Genomic DNA, 17,765 nt, shown 5'->3' on the forward strand with positions numbered 1-17,765 from the left:
AGGCTCCATGTAAGAAGGCAGAGTGACCCTCAAAAACTACTATACCGCATGGAGATTCATTTTAATTCATGGCAAATACTTTAAAATAGGATTCATTTTTCTTTTTACAGAAAGACAAGTGAAAAAAATGTGTTGACCCTTTCTGTGATTTTTTTTTTTAACCTGAAAGATATTTTTGAAAGACATCTTTATTCCTTCCAGATAAAAGTGATACTTCACCAATGAATGAGGAAAATTGTTGTTTTTCTAAAGAAGTTTGTGGTTTGGAAAGAGCCTTTAGAAATAGATATTTGAAAACGTTTCCATTTGTGTAACTTTCCTGATGTAAACGGTGAATGTCACTTATAAAAATTTTGTTAAAATCGGAAATTAAACGTTAACCTGTATTTAAATCTTCCTGTGAGAACGGAGTTGCTCAAACTGAGCTGTGTGCTAATGCAGTAGTAGGCTCACCTTCCAGTACGAGCTTCTTACCTTATCAGGGACTTGTATGAAGCAGTTAACCAAAGATGACAACAACTTCCAGATCTCCCCTTGCCTTCCCTCTTGGTCCCTCTCCATCCCACCGAGAAAGGAAAAAGTGGGGGATTCAGAAGCAGTGATCAGTACAGGAGAGATAAAAATTTAATTCCCATGACGACCAGAAAGGGAGGTCCTGGGAATCTTGAGACTAAGGTGTCTATATCAGAGCTAAAGGATGGAGGACACCAACAGAAAGTTCTAGAAAAAAAAGGGATTGCTAGGTTATCTGACAAGACTGATCGTATGAAAACTGGTTTGAGAGAGGTTTTTTCACATGACTTTAGAGCACGGGTCAAGACTAAGCCAGAGGGCCATTCAAACCAAATAAACATTAATAAAAACAGAGAGACAGACATCTCATGAAGAAACAAAAAAGTTGTACAAGAAAGGAAATCAAATTACAATATGCAGAGTTGTATTAATTAAAATAGTGAATATGGGTTTAACCAAATATGTCCTCAAACTATTTCAGGAGAGTAGAGGAGGTATCAGGTACATGTGTGCGAGGTGATGAGACCTAAACCCTCATTATCCATTGTAGGGAGTTAGTGGGTGGATCAAAAACCAATAAATCGAGAAATATTTACAATGACAGAAAAATACCAGAGATTGAAAATGGTTGCTTCTTTAAAAAGCAGAATGCAGGGAGGGGCGGCCCAAGAGGCATGATGTGTGTGCTATCAAGCTTCCGTGTGATTTACTTTTTAAAAAATAGTTCCGTGCATAATTTTAATTAAAATTAAGATTGAATGTAAAAAGAAAGCCACAAGCATAGGCAGAGAGGACAATGGGGCTGGCAGCATTTGAGAGGCCAAGAGGAGGAAAGTAAGACATGAACGAAGGTGAGCCCAGCCTTGTTCTTCAAATTCCAAGCAGAGTTGTCTTAAAATGCATTTGTGAACTAATCCTGCACTGACATCATTTTAACACTTGTCCTGAGCTTCTCTCAAAATCTCCATTACTTTATTTCCCACATACCATCTCCTAATAACTAGATTTTGAGATCCTAGAGGAAATGGACTATGTCATATATTTTTGTAACCTCCTCCCACTTCAAAAGAAAAGACTCAAAAGCAAGTACGCAATAAATAGTTGATAAATTGTAACTGGACATCAAATCGCCATGATTTGGTTGTGCTTTGATGTAAAAGCCAAGCTGGGACAAGCTACAACTCCATCTAAAAAGAGAACTGAGTAACATATGTATTTCTGCCTCATAAAGGTATTTATGAAAAAATACATTGTCTCTAACAGTTGGCAAAAACAGTCAAACTTGCCCATTTAGTTTAAAACCTTATGTCAGTTAGTTCTCAAAAAAGAATCTAATTTTAAATAGGTATCACATCTCAAGTGAGATCTTTTCTCCGAACTTTGCTATTTTTAAAAAAGTCTTTTTAATTTCATTTAATGACATTTTATTTATTGATTTGTAATCAAGATAGGTGATCTCATTTTCTATTTTTATACTTTCCATTTTTATTATCTTCTTTTCTTTTAATCTTATTTTGAAAGAGAAGCTCTTGGTGCTTATAATCCCAAAGGAAAGAACACGGTGAAATGTAATGCCTTCCATAACAACCAGAGTTCTCTAAGGTCTAAATTATGTAACCACACTAATAAGCATTAACTTACTGTTGAACATGACTATATTATTACAGACCCCCTTTCTATTATTAGTATCTCCTAAGAAGGGGATTTCTCTGTGGTAATATCCTTGAGTTTACATTATGTGTATCAATGAAAATAAACTTCAAGATTAAATTTCATTCTTTTAGCTAATCAAACTAATGTATTGAAAACCTAAGGGTCATGGCACTGCCATCTTGATTTACAGGGAAAAAAATACCTTTTATTTACTTATTTTTCTGATGCCTAATGATTGTCACAGGATCATATTGTTAGATGGCTGAAAAATTGTGACAGGGTTCTTTTGGGTATTCCTGAAGTCCACAGCTGTGTTTGAATACATGATTTTCTGGGTTGCTCATTTTATTGAGGTAATGATTTATAAGCAATAACACGCACAGTTTTCAAGTGTACAGTTTGATGACTTTTAGCAAAACTATGTTACCCTATACCAGTCAAGGCTTAGAACAGTTTCATCACCCAGAAAGTTCCCTTATGTCCCACCGTTGCACCAAAAACTACATATCTTATTATTTTTCTAGTGTAAGATTCTAAGAGAAAAATGATCAAGTCACAGGATAAGTATGTGTTTAACTTTATAAGAAATACTGCCAAGCTTTTCCAGAACGGTTGTCCCATTTTCTGTTTGCACCAGTGAACTATGGGAGTTGCAGGCTGGCTAACACATTCATTGTATTTTCAATCTTTTTGATCCTAGCCATTTTACGGGTATAAAGCGGCATATCACGGTGGCTTTAGTTTGTGTTTCCCTGATTGTTAATGATGTTGAGCAACTTTTCCTGTACTTATTTGCCATTTGTATATTTTCTTTTGTCAAGTGTCTGTTCATATTTTACCCGTTTTTAAAATTGGGTTTTGTCTTTTTATTATTGAATTGTGATCCTGGGTAAAATTTTCGGCCTAAATAAAATCAGCTTTAGTCCTAACTACCAGCTCTCCCCCATTCCTCTTTCCCTTTTACCTTCCCTTTCTAAGAAGAAATGGCTAAGTTGAAACAAATTGCAAGGTGTTCATTTACTCATTTATTCTACAAGGGCTTTACTGAGCACCTACTGAACACCAGAAAAGTTAGAAGGATAACACACAACCTCTGCCTTTAAAGAGGTTGCAACCAAATTCAGGAGAAATGTAAGTAACTATACTATAAGTTTAATGTAAAAAGAGCCATGATAGATATTAGAGAATCAAGATATCATTTCTGGTTAGGGTACGCAGCAAAGACCTCATTTAAGGGGGTGGTATTTGAGAGATATCTTCAGATGAGGGGTAGAATTACTACAGAGAGTAATGAGAGAAGTGACAAAAGGCAAGTCTAAGGATAATGTAGGATATGTTTGAAGGACAAAAAAGAGAGAAAAAACAAAACAAAACCGGTAGTTCCAAAATAATCACAGGGATGAAAAGTACAGCATAAGGAATATAGTCAATAATGTTGCAGTGACTATCGATGGTGCCAGGTGGATACTAGACTTACCAGGGGAATCACTTCTTAAGTTATACTAATATCTAACCACTGTGCTCTACACCCGAAACTAATACAGTATTGAATGTCAACTGTAACTGGAAAGAAAGAAAAGAAAAAGAAAAACATAATTTGGGCCAAACGATAGTGTCTACAAGTGTGTTGTGTTGAAATCACATTGTGAGGGATAAAACCTGACTCGGCAGGTAAGCTGACCCACTGAGGGGTGACCGTGGAAATATTAGTGATGGCTGTGTAACCCATTACAGTGTATGGCTCTCTTCAACTCACCACCGTGCCCTCAGCCGTGACTCTATGGGTCCTGGATCCTCCATCCGAGCCACTGCTAGTCTGCACCTCTGGGCTATTTGGCAGGCACTGGACCTCCCCCAGCGGGAGGGAAATGGAGCCTAGAGACCTAATCGGCCTGGGGCTCCTTGTCTTCATTTCGGTGCTTACTGAGCGGAGCCTTTGGAGCACCTTTCCTGGCAAGAGAGAGAACCTCCTAGGGGTGGAAACCAGAGGAGGTCTGTCTGCCAGACTGCTCTGCTCAGGGACTGTGAAGTGAGTTGCAAAGATAAACAGACTTTTGCAGTTTGCCTTTGGGCACCAACCCACACTCATGCCAACAGGCCAAGGTGCTGAGGTAGCAACCGAAGCTGGTGGTCCTTCCTAAGTCACACACATACACCCCTGTCTCCAGAGGGGAGGCCCTGTGCCCCTTTGTGGAGTCTATGAGAGCTTCCTGGGAGGTCACGGAAGGGTTGGAAGAGAAAGAACAATTACCTTTCCAGAACTGTGTGCATGCCGGTTTCTTGCTGGGAACAAGAGGACGGTCAATTTCAGCCCTACGAATCGTCAGACCACAACTCAAGATCATTGATTTGTCCAAAAATCCAAATTTATTGATCAGTAACATCTTTTACAACCAGAGCCACCAATATGACCAAAATGATTAATCCTATAATGATAGGTTTACTTTTTATAACTACTGAGAAATTTGCAGAGTATTTCCAAACCCCGGCGGGGCAGGGCCTGGCTCTTGGTGGGAGAGAGGTAATGGAGTTATTGCAAAGACCCTCAAAGTCATGCAAACCTTTGTGATTCTTCAATTGACTAAAAGTGCAGCTACTATCATCCTCAAAAGTTTCTTACTTTCAAAAAGGAGGCGTCCTCTGAAGCACCAAGAGCCACTGTCCTAGAGCCATGGCCTTAAATGATCACGCATTTGACATCAGGGGATTCAGTTAGAGTAAGTGTTTTCATATCTATGCCAAGCAGAAAAATAAACTAAGACGACTCTTCCTCTTTAAAAAGAGTAATTCACAAAAAAAAAAAAAATAAAATAAAAAGAGTAATTCACAAATCCATTAACTGTCTCTTGTGATATGGTTTTGCCCCAGTTACTTGTGTAAGTAAGAGCTTTTTACTTTGACCAAAACTGACAGAAGATAAAAGAATATTTGCTGAGTCTGAATCCTAGGAAAATAAAATTTGTAAAATGTTCTAAACCATATAAATTCTGAATAATTTTATTAACTAATCATCACTCTTTAGCCAGGGGCCCATCAACAGTGAAAAATATTCAAAACAAGCAGGAGCACAATTGTTTTCTCTGCAACTTTAAGTATAAATAGATCTACCTATTAGTGACTGCCTACTAGGCTCACTGCTAAATATTTTTATTTAAATCATTTTATTTCATCCTATCAACCACAAAATATTCTGACCTCTCCAATACTACGCTTCTCATAATTTCTGTTGACTTCACCCACATCAACTTTCAATTGTTCATGTGATGAAAGAAGACAAAATGAAAATTACATAGGGCCAAATAGACAAGGCAAAAATCATGTCTGTAGCATGTTTTACTCATGACTTTAAAATTAACTCAAGGATGCTGTCAATAGGCTAACTGACAGGAGGGGTAAATCAACCTGCAATTAAATTTTTCAATAAATAACCCACAATATAAATCCAAGAAGCAGTTTTCCATGCTTCCTGAGTGAAGACAGATGAGTACTAAATTCTTTGACTCTTCTGGGATTTTTACTCTGGGAACCGGTGAGGGAAGGAAGGTAGTGAAGGTTTTTCATTCTGACACACTGTCTCTGCCAAGTGTCTGAGATCCATCTTGTTGATTATGTTCTGCTTCTAAGTCTAAAAGAAATAAACTATTTTTTAAGTGGAGTTTTCATTTCTCACAGGTAGCATTGAGGCCGATCCTTTGCCACTATAGCGATGGTCATTTTATATGTGTGTTGGGAGTGGGGAAGAAGAGGGGAAAGGATTTAACACTGGGGAGGACATACTTCTATTTCAGCACCTGACTCTTGGTAATAAATTGGCACCGCTTCCTTTCATCACAGTGTGGAGGAGCGCTTCACTTACGGAGCCACGATAGGCAGGTAGTTGTTCGTTGCAGGATCCAAGATGCTGAGCCATTAAACCCCCGGAAGTTTCAAAATCTGTCATGGAAACCATAGGCTTAAAATATATAATTATGCAAACTCAAGAGAAGGAGAAAAAGAGGATAACAGTGATACCTGAGTTACAACGCAATTTTTTTTGTACACAAGACTTTTGTACACAAGAGTGGTAATTTATGATAATCTTAGTCCTTTGACAAACTTTTTTGTGACTCCCATAGCAGCTATTTTTGAGGTTCAGCAATGTGCCCAATTCTTTACAGACAGCATATCACCTTGAGTCCTTTTAACTATTCAGTAGTGGATGTTCTTATCCCTGCTTCACAACTGAGAAAATGGAGGTGCACAGATAACAGCATTAAGGGATCCTTATTTTAAAACATACTAATTATTGACTCACATTGTAGATGCATAAAATAGTTTCCATGAAACGGAGTTGAATCAAAGGTCCTCCTTCCTCCTCCTCATTGCTTTTGGGTCATTATCCCTCCCTCCTTAAAAGCCCTCCCAAACTTCAATCTCATGCCATCAGACATTACCACTCAAATGTGTTTCTATTTCTTATCCATGAACTCCAAAGTAATTTTGTCTCATTTCTAGAAAATTTAGGCTCTCTCTTCACTGTTAGTGGTTTTTCTAATAGTACTCCTCTCATAATTTTTGGTGATTTCAATATCCATAGAGATCATCTTTTCTACACTTTGGTCTCTGACCTTCACTCTTCCAATAAACTTGCCCTCCACTTTACCTCTAAATTTCACTTTCATGGTCTGACCCTAGACCTGTCATTACCAAAGACCGAAAACCCTCCATAAGCTCAGCCTCAGACATCCTGCTGTCTGTCCATCTCTCTCCTTATAATACATCAATTCCTTCCATTTTTTTGGTCCCATGAGGACCTACAACCCATGCACTATATTTCACCTCTCTAAGAGCCTCGCTCCTTCCAGATGCAGCTTAAATTCCATGATCTGTCATTACAAACACTGACATGGACCCACAGCCAACTCACTAAATGCCCCTCTCTCTTATAATCCTTTCCTAGAGAAACCCTATCTCGATTAAATCCAGCCACCCACCTCCTGTGGGCCTGCGCTTTTGCAGGTGAGCATGGCAGGTGGTTTTACTTTAAATTGTTCACCCCACGGGGCCCCAAATGCTACAGAGCAGTAACACCCCATTTCCCCACTCACTCTCCCACTCTCCTGGATGAATTCTCCAGTCCTTTCCCCTCGTTCTCACACCCAAATTGATCACCTGGACTTCCATTTCCTTGAGAATAAAATCAAAATGAGAAGAGAATTCCTCGTGCTCCCACCACCTCATTGACCCATCTTCCGCATCCTCTGACTTCTCCCCTGGGTGTATTGAGTCACTTTTTAAGGCTGGTTCCTTCACCATGGTCCTGCACTCCCGGCCCTCTCAGCAGTTCTTTGGCAATCCTCGCCCTTCTGTACTGTAGCACCTTTATTTCCCTCTTTACAAGATGGTCCCCCATCAGCATTTAAACATGCTATAGCTTCTGCCATCTTAAAACAATATTTCTTGAGCCTGTCAATTAAAATAGACCTAACCTACATATCAATCAGCTATAACACCTAGGTCCATTTGGGTCCTGATTCCAGTAGGACAACTACCTTGCCTCTCTTGGACAACTGATTGAACATTTGATGACTTTAAAGGATTATTGTTATTTTTAGGTGTTCTTTCGTTGTAAAGATATCGTTTTTTAGAGCTATATATTGAAATATTTATAACTTTAAAATAACCCTTCAATTCTCTATCTACTTCTGACCTGTTTACTTGTGTCCCTTTACAGCAAGACATCACAGAAGAGTTGGCTAGAGTTCTAATTCTTCTCCTGCGTCTCTACGCTCACCCCAGTCAGGTTTTCACCTCATGTCACGCAACTGAAACTGTAGAACCAGTAACTTCCACAGTTGCCACATCAAATGACCAGTTCTTAGCTGTTATCTCAGAAGCATTTGACTCAGCTGATGACTCCAGTCTCTTTGGAGTACCTTCTTCTCTTGGTTTCCAAAACACTAGTCTCTCTTAGTTTATCTTCTGACCTCTGATGGTTCCTTCCCAGTCTCCTTTTCTAGTTCTTACTGATCTCTTAATGTTAGAGTATCCCTGGGCTCCACCTTTGGCCTCCTTTTCACCTCTACATTCACTTCTTTGGTGATCTCGTCTTGTCACGTGACTTTGCCTAATGCCTATGCTACCCAAAGAGAAACCTGCAATCCAGACAACGCTCTGAAATTCCAGGCTTATAATACCCTGCCTACTTGACATTGCCCTCTGGGTGTCTAATAAGCATCTCAAACTTGATCTATCTGAAACTGACTCTCTTGATCATTCCTTTCAAACCTGCCTTGCCTGTGGCTCCCCCATCTCAGGAAATGGCAACTCCAGCCTTTTAGTTGCAGACCAGAAACCGTGGAGTCGTTCCTGACTTCCCTCTTTCTCTCACGCCTTATATCCAAGCCATCAGTAAATCCCACTGGCTCTACCTTTTAGAGCATACAAACTCCAGCCATCCTCGGCATCTCCACCACTACCATTCCTGTCCAAGGCACCATCCTCTCTAGTGTTGGTATCCCTGTTTCCACTCTTTGCTCTCTTCGGTTTACTTCCAAAGCAATAGTCAGATTGATCCTTTTAAAATAAGTCAATTTATACCATTCCTCTGAAGGCTTATGATCTCACTCTGATGAAAAGACCAAGTCCTTTTGATGACCTACAAGGCACACATAATATGGATCCCCATTACCTCTCTTGCTTCTTCTCCCACATTTCCTAAATGCTCTTCCCACAACCATACTACCACTATCTCAGCTGCAGCCACACTGGCCTCCTTGCAAGCTTAAACACACCAACATCCACCCTCACCTCAGGGCCTTTGCACTGGCTGGTGTTTCTGCTTACAGTGCTCTTCCCCAAATATTGACATGGCTCTCTTGCTCACCTCCTTCAGATCTTTGCTCAACTATCTCTTCAATGAGTTCTTCCTTGACAACCTCCCCTTATCTCTCGTTGTGAGCACACTTCTTCTCTATTTCTTGTTCCTGTGGTACTAATAGTCACCATCTAACTGAGAGTTTTACTTTTATACTTTCTGTCCCCTCTAGAATGTAAGCACGAGAAGAACAGGAATTTCTGCCTGTTTAGTTCACTGCCAAAGCCCTAGCATCTAGAATTGTATGGAAGATATAAAAAGCAATGAATACATACTCATTGAGTAAATGCATATCATGTTTTTAATTATTTTAAACAAATAATTAGATAAGTTCACTGTCTTGAACTTACATCTTTTATGCCCTTATTTTTAACTTAGTATTAATAAATCAATTAAACTGCCTTTTAAGCAGCAAATTAATCTTCCTTCTGCTTTTAGATGCATTTCATCTCCCAGTTTACAGAGGTGCTACACATTTATATATGGATCAGCTTCTACACAGTGACCTTTAGAAAAACCATGTTCATTACAAGCAAGCATAAAAGAGACCTGCATTGCTGCTGAAACATTGGCGAGCCAATCAGTGCCTATTTAATTTGCAATTAAATTCACCAAAGGTTCATCGTCAATAATAATGACAAAATATCTCACAAAAAAAGGGAAGTGTTCCAATGTTTGGGAATGTTACTGTACATAATTGCTTCTGGAAAGCAGTCTGTTCTTCCTATGACACCAAATACCAGTTTGCTCTTTTTTTACTTCCTAGCACCCTAAAATCTGATGAGATATTCTTGCTTTGTATTACTACCCGGTAGGACTCGCTCTTTCCAAATTCAGGTCCTGTTAGATTCATCGGACACTTAACTTGAGATGGTTCCCATGACCTAGACAATTAGACTTCCAACTGTCTGCCAGGCTCAGCTCAGCTGCATTCCGTTTTGTGAATGAATACTTGCTCGGGACAAATCTGCAGGAAGCTTAGTGCCGACTGCTTAATGAACTTTTTGTGGGAAGTGCCACCTTGTAGGTTTCCATCCATGTGGCTACCTTCACAAAGTCAAGGTCCTTTAACTGCTGATAGCTACTCTCCATATTCTTTTCATTCTGAAAACAAAATTTAACTATATTTTGAAGATGTTATTTTATAGGCGAAGGTACATTATTTAGAAATTCTGGATTCAAAGTGGCCTAACAATTTTAGATGAATGAGAAAAGATGCAGCTTCAAAAACCTTAAAATAACCCCTGCCTTCTTGAATTTTAGGAGTGCTCCAAGCTGAGGCTCTTTTTCTATCAGTTCCAGAGTTGGGAGACTGTGTAGTGTGGCTCAGTTCTAACCCCACATGAGTTATGGCTCCACCCTTGGTTTGCTGAGTCTTTGAACAGAACATGCCTTGTTTCTTTGTCTTAACTTTAGTGTACACCTGCTTCATGAAAATGTTGAGAATTCAGACAAGATTCTAAATTATCTATAGAGCATTTTAAATAATGCATATTCCTGGGCCCCACCATCAGAGATTATAATTCAGTTGGCTTGAGATAGCTCACAAGTCTGTATAGCAGGTGGTTCTGATACTGGTCCAGGGAGATGCCTGAACCAGAAGCACTGATTTATGGAGCAGTGAGCTCCCAGTTTTAACCAAATACCTGCCTCAAGGGTATCTTAGCCACTCAGATCTCTATGGTGGTGTTAAAATTAGGCATCGGATTCTTTGACACTCCTCCCATTGAGAGATGGGTTCTGTGTCCCTTGCCCTTGACTCTACTAGTTCTCTTGAAGTGCTTTCTCCAGATGCTCCCTCTCAGAACCCAGCGACCATGATGTGAGAAACCCAAGCCACATAAAGAGGCCACTCCAGCATCCCCAGCTGAGCTCCACTTTGAATGATCCCAGTGCTGGCACCAGACATGCACAGGAAGGGGCCTGCAGACAATTCAGCCCCCAGCTGTTGAGTTGCCCAAGCCTTCAAGTCTTCCCAGCTGAGCCCCAGACGTCGCAGAGCAGAGACAAGCCATCCTCGCCATGCCCTGCTCAAATCTCTGACCCATAAAAGCTATTCTTAGAATAAGAGGACTGTTGCTTGAAGCCACTTAGTTTTGGGATGTTTTGCCATGCAGTAACTGGAATGGTTACAAAAGTGTTTTCTCAAGAAATATCTACTAAATACAGAGAACAGACTGACAGTCATCAAGGGCGGATAGGGGAGCCGGGTGAAAAAAGGTGAAGGGATTAAGCAGTACAAATTGGCAGTTACCAAAGAGTCGCACAAATGTAGATTACAGCAAAGGGAATTTATCAGTAACATCATGATAACTGTGTGTGGGGGCAGGCCGGGGCTTGCCACACTAGGGGGACCATTCCGTAAAGCACATGATTTTCTAACCACTATGCTGCACATCTGAAACAAACACAGGGGGATCTTGAATGTAAACTATAATTAAAACAGTTTAAAAAGTTAACTTAATTTAAGAAAAGAAATATCTAATAAGACACAAACACATCGCTTGGAAGAATAAACTGTCTTGAAAGAACGCACACAGTCAGTGTATCAACACTGACACAAAAACATCACTGGATTAAAGACACAATAAATTGCTTCCAGAAAACGGGGGGCAGAGAGGTGGCCACACCTTGACTAGAACGTGACTAAACAAAAAGACATGCACCAAGTGGACAGATGAGGAGAGCAGAGGCCAGTGTCATTTATTTCACAACTGTGCTTAAGGTTGGCTACAGAATCCCTTAACTCCCTCACTAACTGCCAAGTGGTTTGCGTGTGACAGTGTTTTCCCAAATGCACTTGCTTCATGTTAAAAATCACCTGAGAATCAGACAGTAGCAAGCACCAAGGGTGAGCCTTACCACCAGGCCAGTTTGGGAAATACAGAATCACTGAATTTTAAAATTAAATACAAAGCAAAATAGTAAATGTGGCGCCTTCTCTGAGAATCACAGCTCTGTGGTGAGAACGAGGTTAATACATGAGCTTCGTGTTTATAAAAACTGAGCATTAAACTTGAACCCTGAGAATGTTAATCCCAGTGAAGTCCAATTAACGACGATGCGGAGGAAGAAGTTGTACATATTGAAATTCACTTGCTAATCAGACTCTACAATTATATTAACTATTTTAAAATGTAATTGTAAAAAATAGTAAAATATGTAAAATATAAGGTATAGGTAGCAAATGTTTTAATTGATAAAATATAACATTAGGTTAAATATTCATGGTCTCAATTCAAGCTCTTATTCAATGTAATTAGAAATGATGGCTCAAGATATGTAACCTGGACCCTCTGGGGCTGAGAAAAGGACTAGGAATGTCACACAAAAAGCCATCCATTGATTCAACTTTAGTAACTAACATTCGTAGCTCCCTTGTCCCCAGCCTTCCACCTTCCCCATTGTTTTCAGAGAGACTTGAATCTTATTTCAGATGATTAATGTAAATACTAAAGTTTTCTTTTCAGGAACACATTTACAACCTTCTAAAGAAACTGTGGGGAAGCTGTTCTGAGTCATGAATTCACCATGCAACTGGTATGACTCCCCAGTTCTGCATCTTTAGATCTTCATGATGCTGGTGTTGACCTGTATCACTGAGCAGTTTATTAACCCCAAAACCCTAGTCCCCACAGAGACTGAGAGCAATTCTTGTCCCTCTGAGCCTGTCCAAATATATTTCTCTTGCCTCGTGAGACCCTTTAATAGTTACAGTTTCTCAGAGTAGAACTGACATGCGTCTCTGACTCCAAGAGTTTTATGTATTGTGATGGATAAAACAAAATGTCTGCTAATCGGTTATTTGTATTGATGGATATTGGAGCTCCAAGCAATAAAAATGGGAGCCCCTTGTATCCTATCATTTAGAAGCGTAATATCCTTTCTTGGACCAGTGGCTGGAAATAAAGAGCTCAGAGTACTTATTCAAGAGCAGAAAGGAGCCTGTGATCTCTCTGTTAATCTCAGGCCTGTCTGACTTTCTGGCCACGCGCTGGAGGCTCCAGCTGCTCACCTCATCTCTGTATTATTCTCTTCTCTCCCATCCCACCAGGGACGTCTCTTATACCAGTGTCACTGCCCTGCCACCCAGAGGCCTGGAGCACCTCAGGGAATTGATAGCAAGAAACACTTGGACCCTAAAGAAACTTCCACTTTCCCTGAGTTTCCTTCACCTCACCCGAGCTGACCTTTCTTATCCAAGTCACTGCTGTGCTTTTAAGAATCAGAAGAAAATCAGAGGGTAAGTCACAGATGTCTGGAACGAGTGACAAAAAACCTTGGAAAAAGCTGAATTAATTTCTGGGTTAGGAGAAGGAGCTTTGTGGTTTGAAAACCACATGGGAAGAAAGAGAAGCATGTCTAAGAAACACGGAATCCATGGGACACAAATGACTGCAGACTCCAAGTGGTGGCAGATGAGAAATAAGGCCAAGGTCAGTGGGTCACAGCAGGGGAGGGGACGAGAACAGAAGATGACACAGGAGAGACAGGAATGACCAGATCGTGTAGAATCTTATCAAGATTACACTACCTGATTCCTGGCCTCCAGATGCAACACCCATTCGATGCCACAATTATGAGGACAAGTTTAGAAACACAAGCAACTGGGTTACCTGGTTAGTAAGCACTTTGCAGAGGTCACAGCTTACTGGTTACATGTGCATGGATTTGGAGTCAGCCGGGTTTGTACCCCATGTCTGCCACTTCCTAGCTGTGTTATCCCAGCCTACTTACTTAACCTTCCTGAGCCTCTCTGAATGGAAAGCACAATGCTATCATTCATAAAGGTTTTGAGAAGATTACATGAGAAACTGAATAGAAAACACCTATCGCGAAGACCTGGGATATTAAAAGCTTTCAACGTGTACCATTGTATGATTAGACTGCTTGCGAGGCTGTAAAGGAGGGATGCCATTATTTTTCTCTCCAGCTTTCTCTGCATCTTGTCTCACCTGCACTTTTACTCTGCATTACTTTCCCCTTTGTGTCTCATGCAATCCTCTTCTCTTAAGACCGCCACCATTTATAGCTTGTTCACTCTCTCTGTCTCTAAATAGTATCTACTGGTTGACTTCTACACTCATACTTGCATTCAGAAATAAACTGGGAGCTAGTAGAGGGGCAGAAGCAAATGGGAAAGTGGAGCAGCTGTGCAAAGGCCAACACAGGCATCTCACCTGCAGAAAACTAGGAGTGGGGTACGGGGGTGATGATAGCAGACTCTATACTGGTGTCATAGGAGAGGACCGGGAATGTGACGAACTCCAAGGGCAAGATCCAGACTTCCCATTAACCTCCAAACAGGTTGGAATAGGCAGCCCATAGGGCATTTTAACCCAACAGATGAAGCAACATCTGCTCAGCAGCTGATGCAAGGTAAAGAATCGCTTTTGATGCAGTCTGGTAGGTTAGCAATAAACTAAGTCTTACAGTATTCCCTCACTTATCACGGGTATTACATTCTAGACCCCCCTGCGATAGGTGGAAATCCGCAAAGTAGGAGCCTTACATTTATTTTAGTATTTATATATATTTTAAGGCTTTATAAACCCTTCCCACACACTTATAAACCGTTTCCAGTCCATTATTAACTTTTCCCACTCCCTTATTAACCTTTTCCACACTTTTATAAACACTACTTATGTTCTTAAACATATTCTACACTCTTAAACCTACATAACTTTAACAATATATGTATACAGTACCGCAAAATCCCACGATATAGCGAAAATTCCGCTATAAATAATTAAATATAATATTTTTAAAAATCCCGCGATACAGTGAGGCCACGATAAGTGAACTGCGATATAGAGAGGGACTACTCTACTCCTATGAGCGTGTCTGCATGATAGTGTCCATTATTCATTTGTTCAATAAATATTTGTTGAACACCTACTATGTGCCTGGCACTGTCCTATCCATGGCAATGAATAGGACAGAGAAGAGTATTTTATTTACATGCTAGTAGGGGAAGTCAGAAAATAAACAAGCAAACAAATAACATATTAGATAATGCTATGAAGGAAATAAACACAAGAATAGGACAATTTGTTTAAGGATATCAGGGAAGAACCTCTGACAAAGGGACATTGAGTTTAAAACCAAATAATGAGTGGAAGCATGAGTTTTTCAGGCAAAGGGAACATGGCATTCTAAAGCTCTGAATAGGAATAATAATAATAACCAACACATATACTGCACTGACCATGTTGTAGGTGCTGTAGAAGAGCTTTAAGAAAATAAACTCCTCCATTCCTTTAACAGTCTTATATGATATAGATACTTTCATGATGCCATTTTTAAAATGGAATAAACCAAGGCTCATAGACCTGCCCAAGGTGAGCAGCTGGGAAATAATAGAGCCAGGTCCTAACCTAGGCAGACTGGCTCCAGCATCCATGATTTTTTTCTCACTGCTATTCTTGAACTGGTTGCAGATGAGAGAAATAAGGGCCAATATCAATGGACATAGTAGGGAAGGGGAGAGTAATAGGAAATGACATAGGAGAGAGAGGGGGGTTGACCAGATCCTGTAGGATCTCATAGTATTGTGGAGATTATAGTACTCTACATATTTTGCTAAGTGTTGTGGGGTACATTAGTGGGTTTTCAGGAAGCGGTGATTTATTTCTGTTGTCTTGCAGGATCCTTGAGTCCTTAATGTGTAATGAGAGTAGTATTCGAAGCCTGCGGCAGAGAAAGTCTGTGAATGCTTTGAATGGCCCCTTCTACCAGGAATATGAAGAGGATCCAGGTGACCACAGTACTGGGTACAAGGAAAACTCCAAGTTTCAGGACACCCACTCTCATTATTACGTCTTCTTTGAGGAACAAGAAGATGAGATCATTGGTTTTGGCCAGAAGCTCAAAAACCCCCAGGAAGACACCCTACAGGCCTTTGACAGCCATTACGACTACACGGTGTGTGGGGGCAATGAAGACATGGTGTGCACCCCCAAGTCAGATGAGTTCAATCCCTGTGAAGACATAATGGGCTACAAGTTCCTGCGAATTGCCGTGTGGTTTGTTAGTCTGCTGGCTCTCCTGGGCAATGTCTTCGTCCTGCTCATCCTCCTCACCAGCCACTACAAACTGACGGTCCCCCGTTTTCTCATGTGCAACTTGGCCTTTGCCGACTTCTGCATGGGGATGTATCTGCTCCTCATCGCATCCGTAGATCTCTACACCCACTCTGAGTACTACAACCATGCCATCGACTGGCAGACGGGTCTCGGCTGCAACACGGCTGGTTTCTTCACCGTCTTTGCTAGTGAGTTGTCTGTGTACACCCTGACAGCTATCACCCTGGAGCGCTGGTATGCCATCACCTTCGCCATGCGCCTGGACCGGAAAATCCGCCTCAGGCATGCATCTGCCGTCATGGCTGGGGGCTGGGTTTGCTGCTTCCTGCTTGCCCTGCTCCCTTTGGTGGGAATAAGCAGCTACACCAAGGTGAGCATCTGCCTGCCCATGGACACCGAGACCCCTCTTGCCCTGGCATATATCATCCTTGTTCTGTTGCTCAACATAGTTGCCTTTTTCATCGTCTGCTTCTGTTATGTGAAGATCTACATCACAGTCCGAAATCCCCAGTACAACCCAAGGGACAAAGACACCAAAATTGCCAAAAGGATGGCTGTCTTGATCTTCACTGACTTCATGTGCATGGCCCCAATTTCATTTTATGCTCTGTCAGCACTTATGAACAAGCCTCTTATTACTGTTAGCAACTCCAAAATTTTGCTGGTTCTCTTCTACCCACTTAACTCCTGTGCCAATCCATTCCTCTATGCTATTTTTACCAAGACCTTCCAGCGGGATGTATTTATCCTGCTCAGCAAGTTTGGCATCTGTAAACACCAGGCTCAGGCTTACCGGGGCCAGAGGGTTTCTCCGAAGAACAGCACTGGTATTCAAATCCAAAAGGTCACCCAAGACATGAGGCAAAATCATCCCAATGTGCAGGATGACTACGAACTGCTTGAAAACTCCCATCTAACCCCCAATAAGCAGGGCCACATCTCAAAAGAGTATAAGCAAAAGCAAACAGTGTTGTAAGCTGACCCTACACTCACTACACACAGTGGTGGGCGGGACTTAGTACAGGCTGGTTTCTTGAACATACATTCCAAAGCCTTGGCACACAACAGCTTACTAACTCTTGTGCAGGTGTCATTTCTACTGGGCAAGAATTCCCCTCTTGAGAGAAATGAGCATTAACCCGATCATCACCCCAAGAAGGAAGAAAGGCTACCTGCATGTCTGAACCCCTGGTAATATCAAAATAATCTATACTTTCTGGAAGGCTTGCTTGATGTTAAGTGCAGAGATGACATTATGTAAGATGCTCAACAAATATCAACTCGTTCACATCAACACTGAGCTGCTCACTGTTATACAGCATTTCATACTAAAGATTCAGCAAATGACAAATGATTACCTAGGTTGGCTGTCACAAAATAAAATTGGCCACCTGTTGGCTCAGTCCAAGTTTGTGTTTCCCAGTACAACCAAAGAGAGTTTGCGTTCCTTGAAAGTGAGAAGTCAGACAGGACATCACACAAGGAGTGGCTATTTTGAGACATGAAGGAGGGGAAAGGCTTAGCTTTGTGTTGTTTTTTTCAGACTCTAAAACTATTCATCATCTCTTCACAAGGACCTACCTGATGTGACCCAACTATTATGTGGTGCCCAGAAAAACTGGCATGATTTCAGCTTATGTGGCCAACCAAACAAAGAA

The 17,765-nt window shown here is 40.9% G+C and overlaps 1 protein-coding gene across 1 annotated transcript in view; it reads left to right on the forward strand.

The window, feature by feature from the left end:
* The window catches only part of TSHR (thyroid stimulating hormone receptor), an 87,136-nt gene extending 69,978 nt beyond the window's left edge, over positions 1-17,158 (forward strand). Inside the window, exons 9-10 of the mRNA XM_090271265.1 lie at positions 13,077-13,265; positions 15,670-17,158. Coding sequence (XP_090127391.1) covers positions 13,077-13,265; positions 15,670-17,083 — 1,603 coding nt within the window. The 3' untranslated portion in view covers positions 17,084-17,158. The remainder of the gene's footprint in view (positions 1-13,076; positions 13,266-15,669) is intronic.
* The last annotated feature ends 607 nt before the right edge of the window (positions 17,159-17,765 follow it).

The sequence above is a fragment of the Furipterus horrens genome, unplaced genomic scaffold (assembly GCF_987537825.1).
Source record: "Furipterus horrens unplaced genomic scaffold, mFurHor1.1.pri manual_scaffold_3, whole genome shotgun sequence".
Taxonomy (NCBI): Eukaryota; Metazoa; Chordata; class Mammalia; order Chiroptera; family Furipteridae; genus Furipterus; species Furipterus horrens.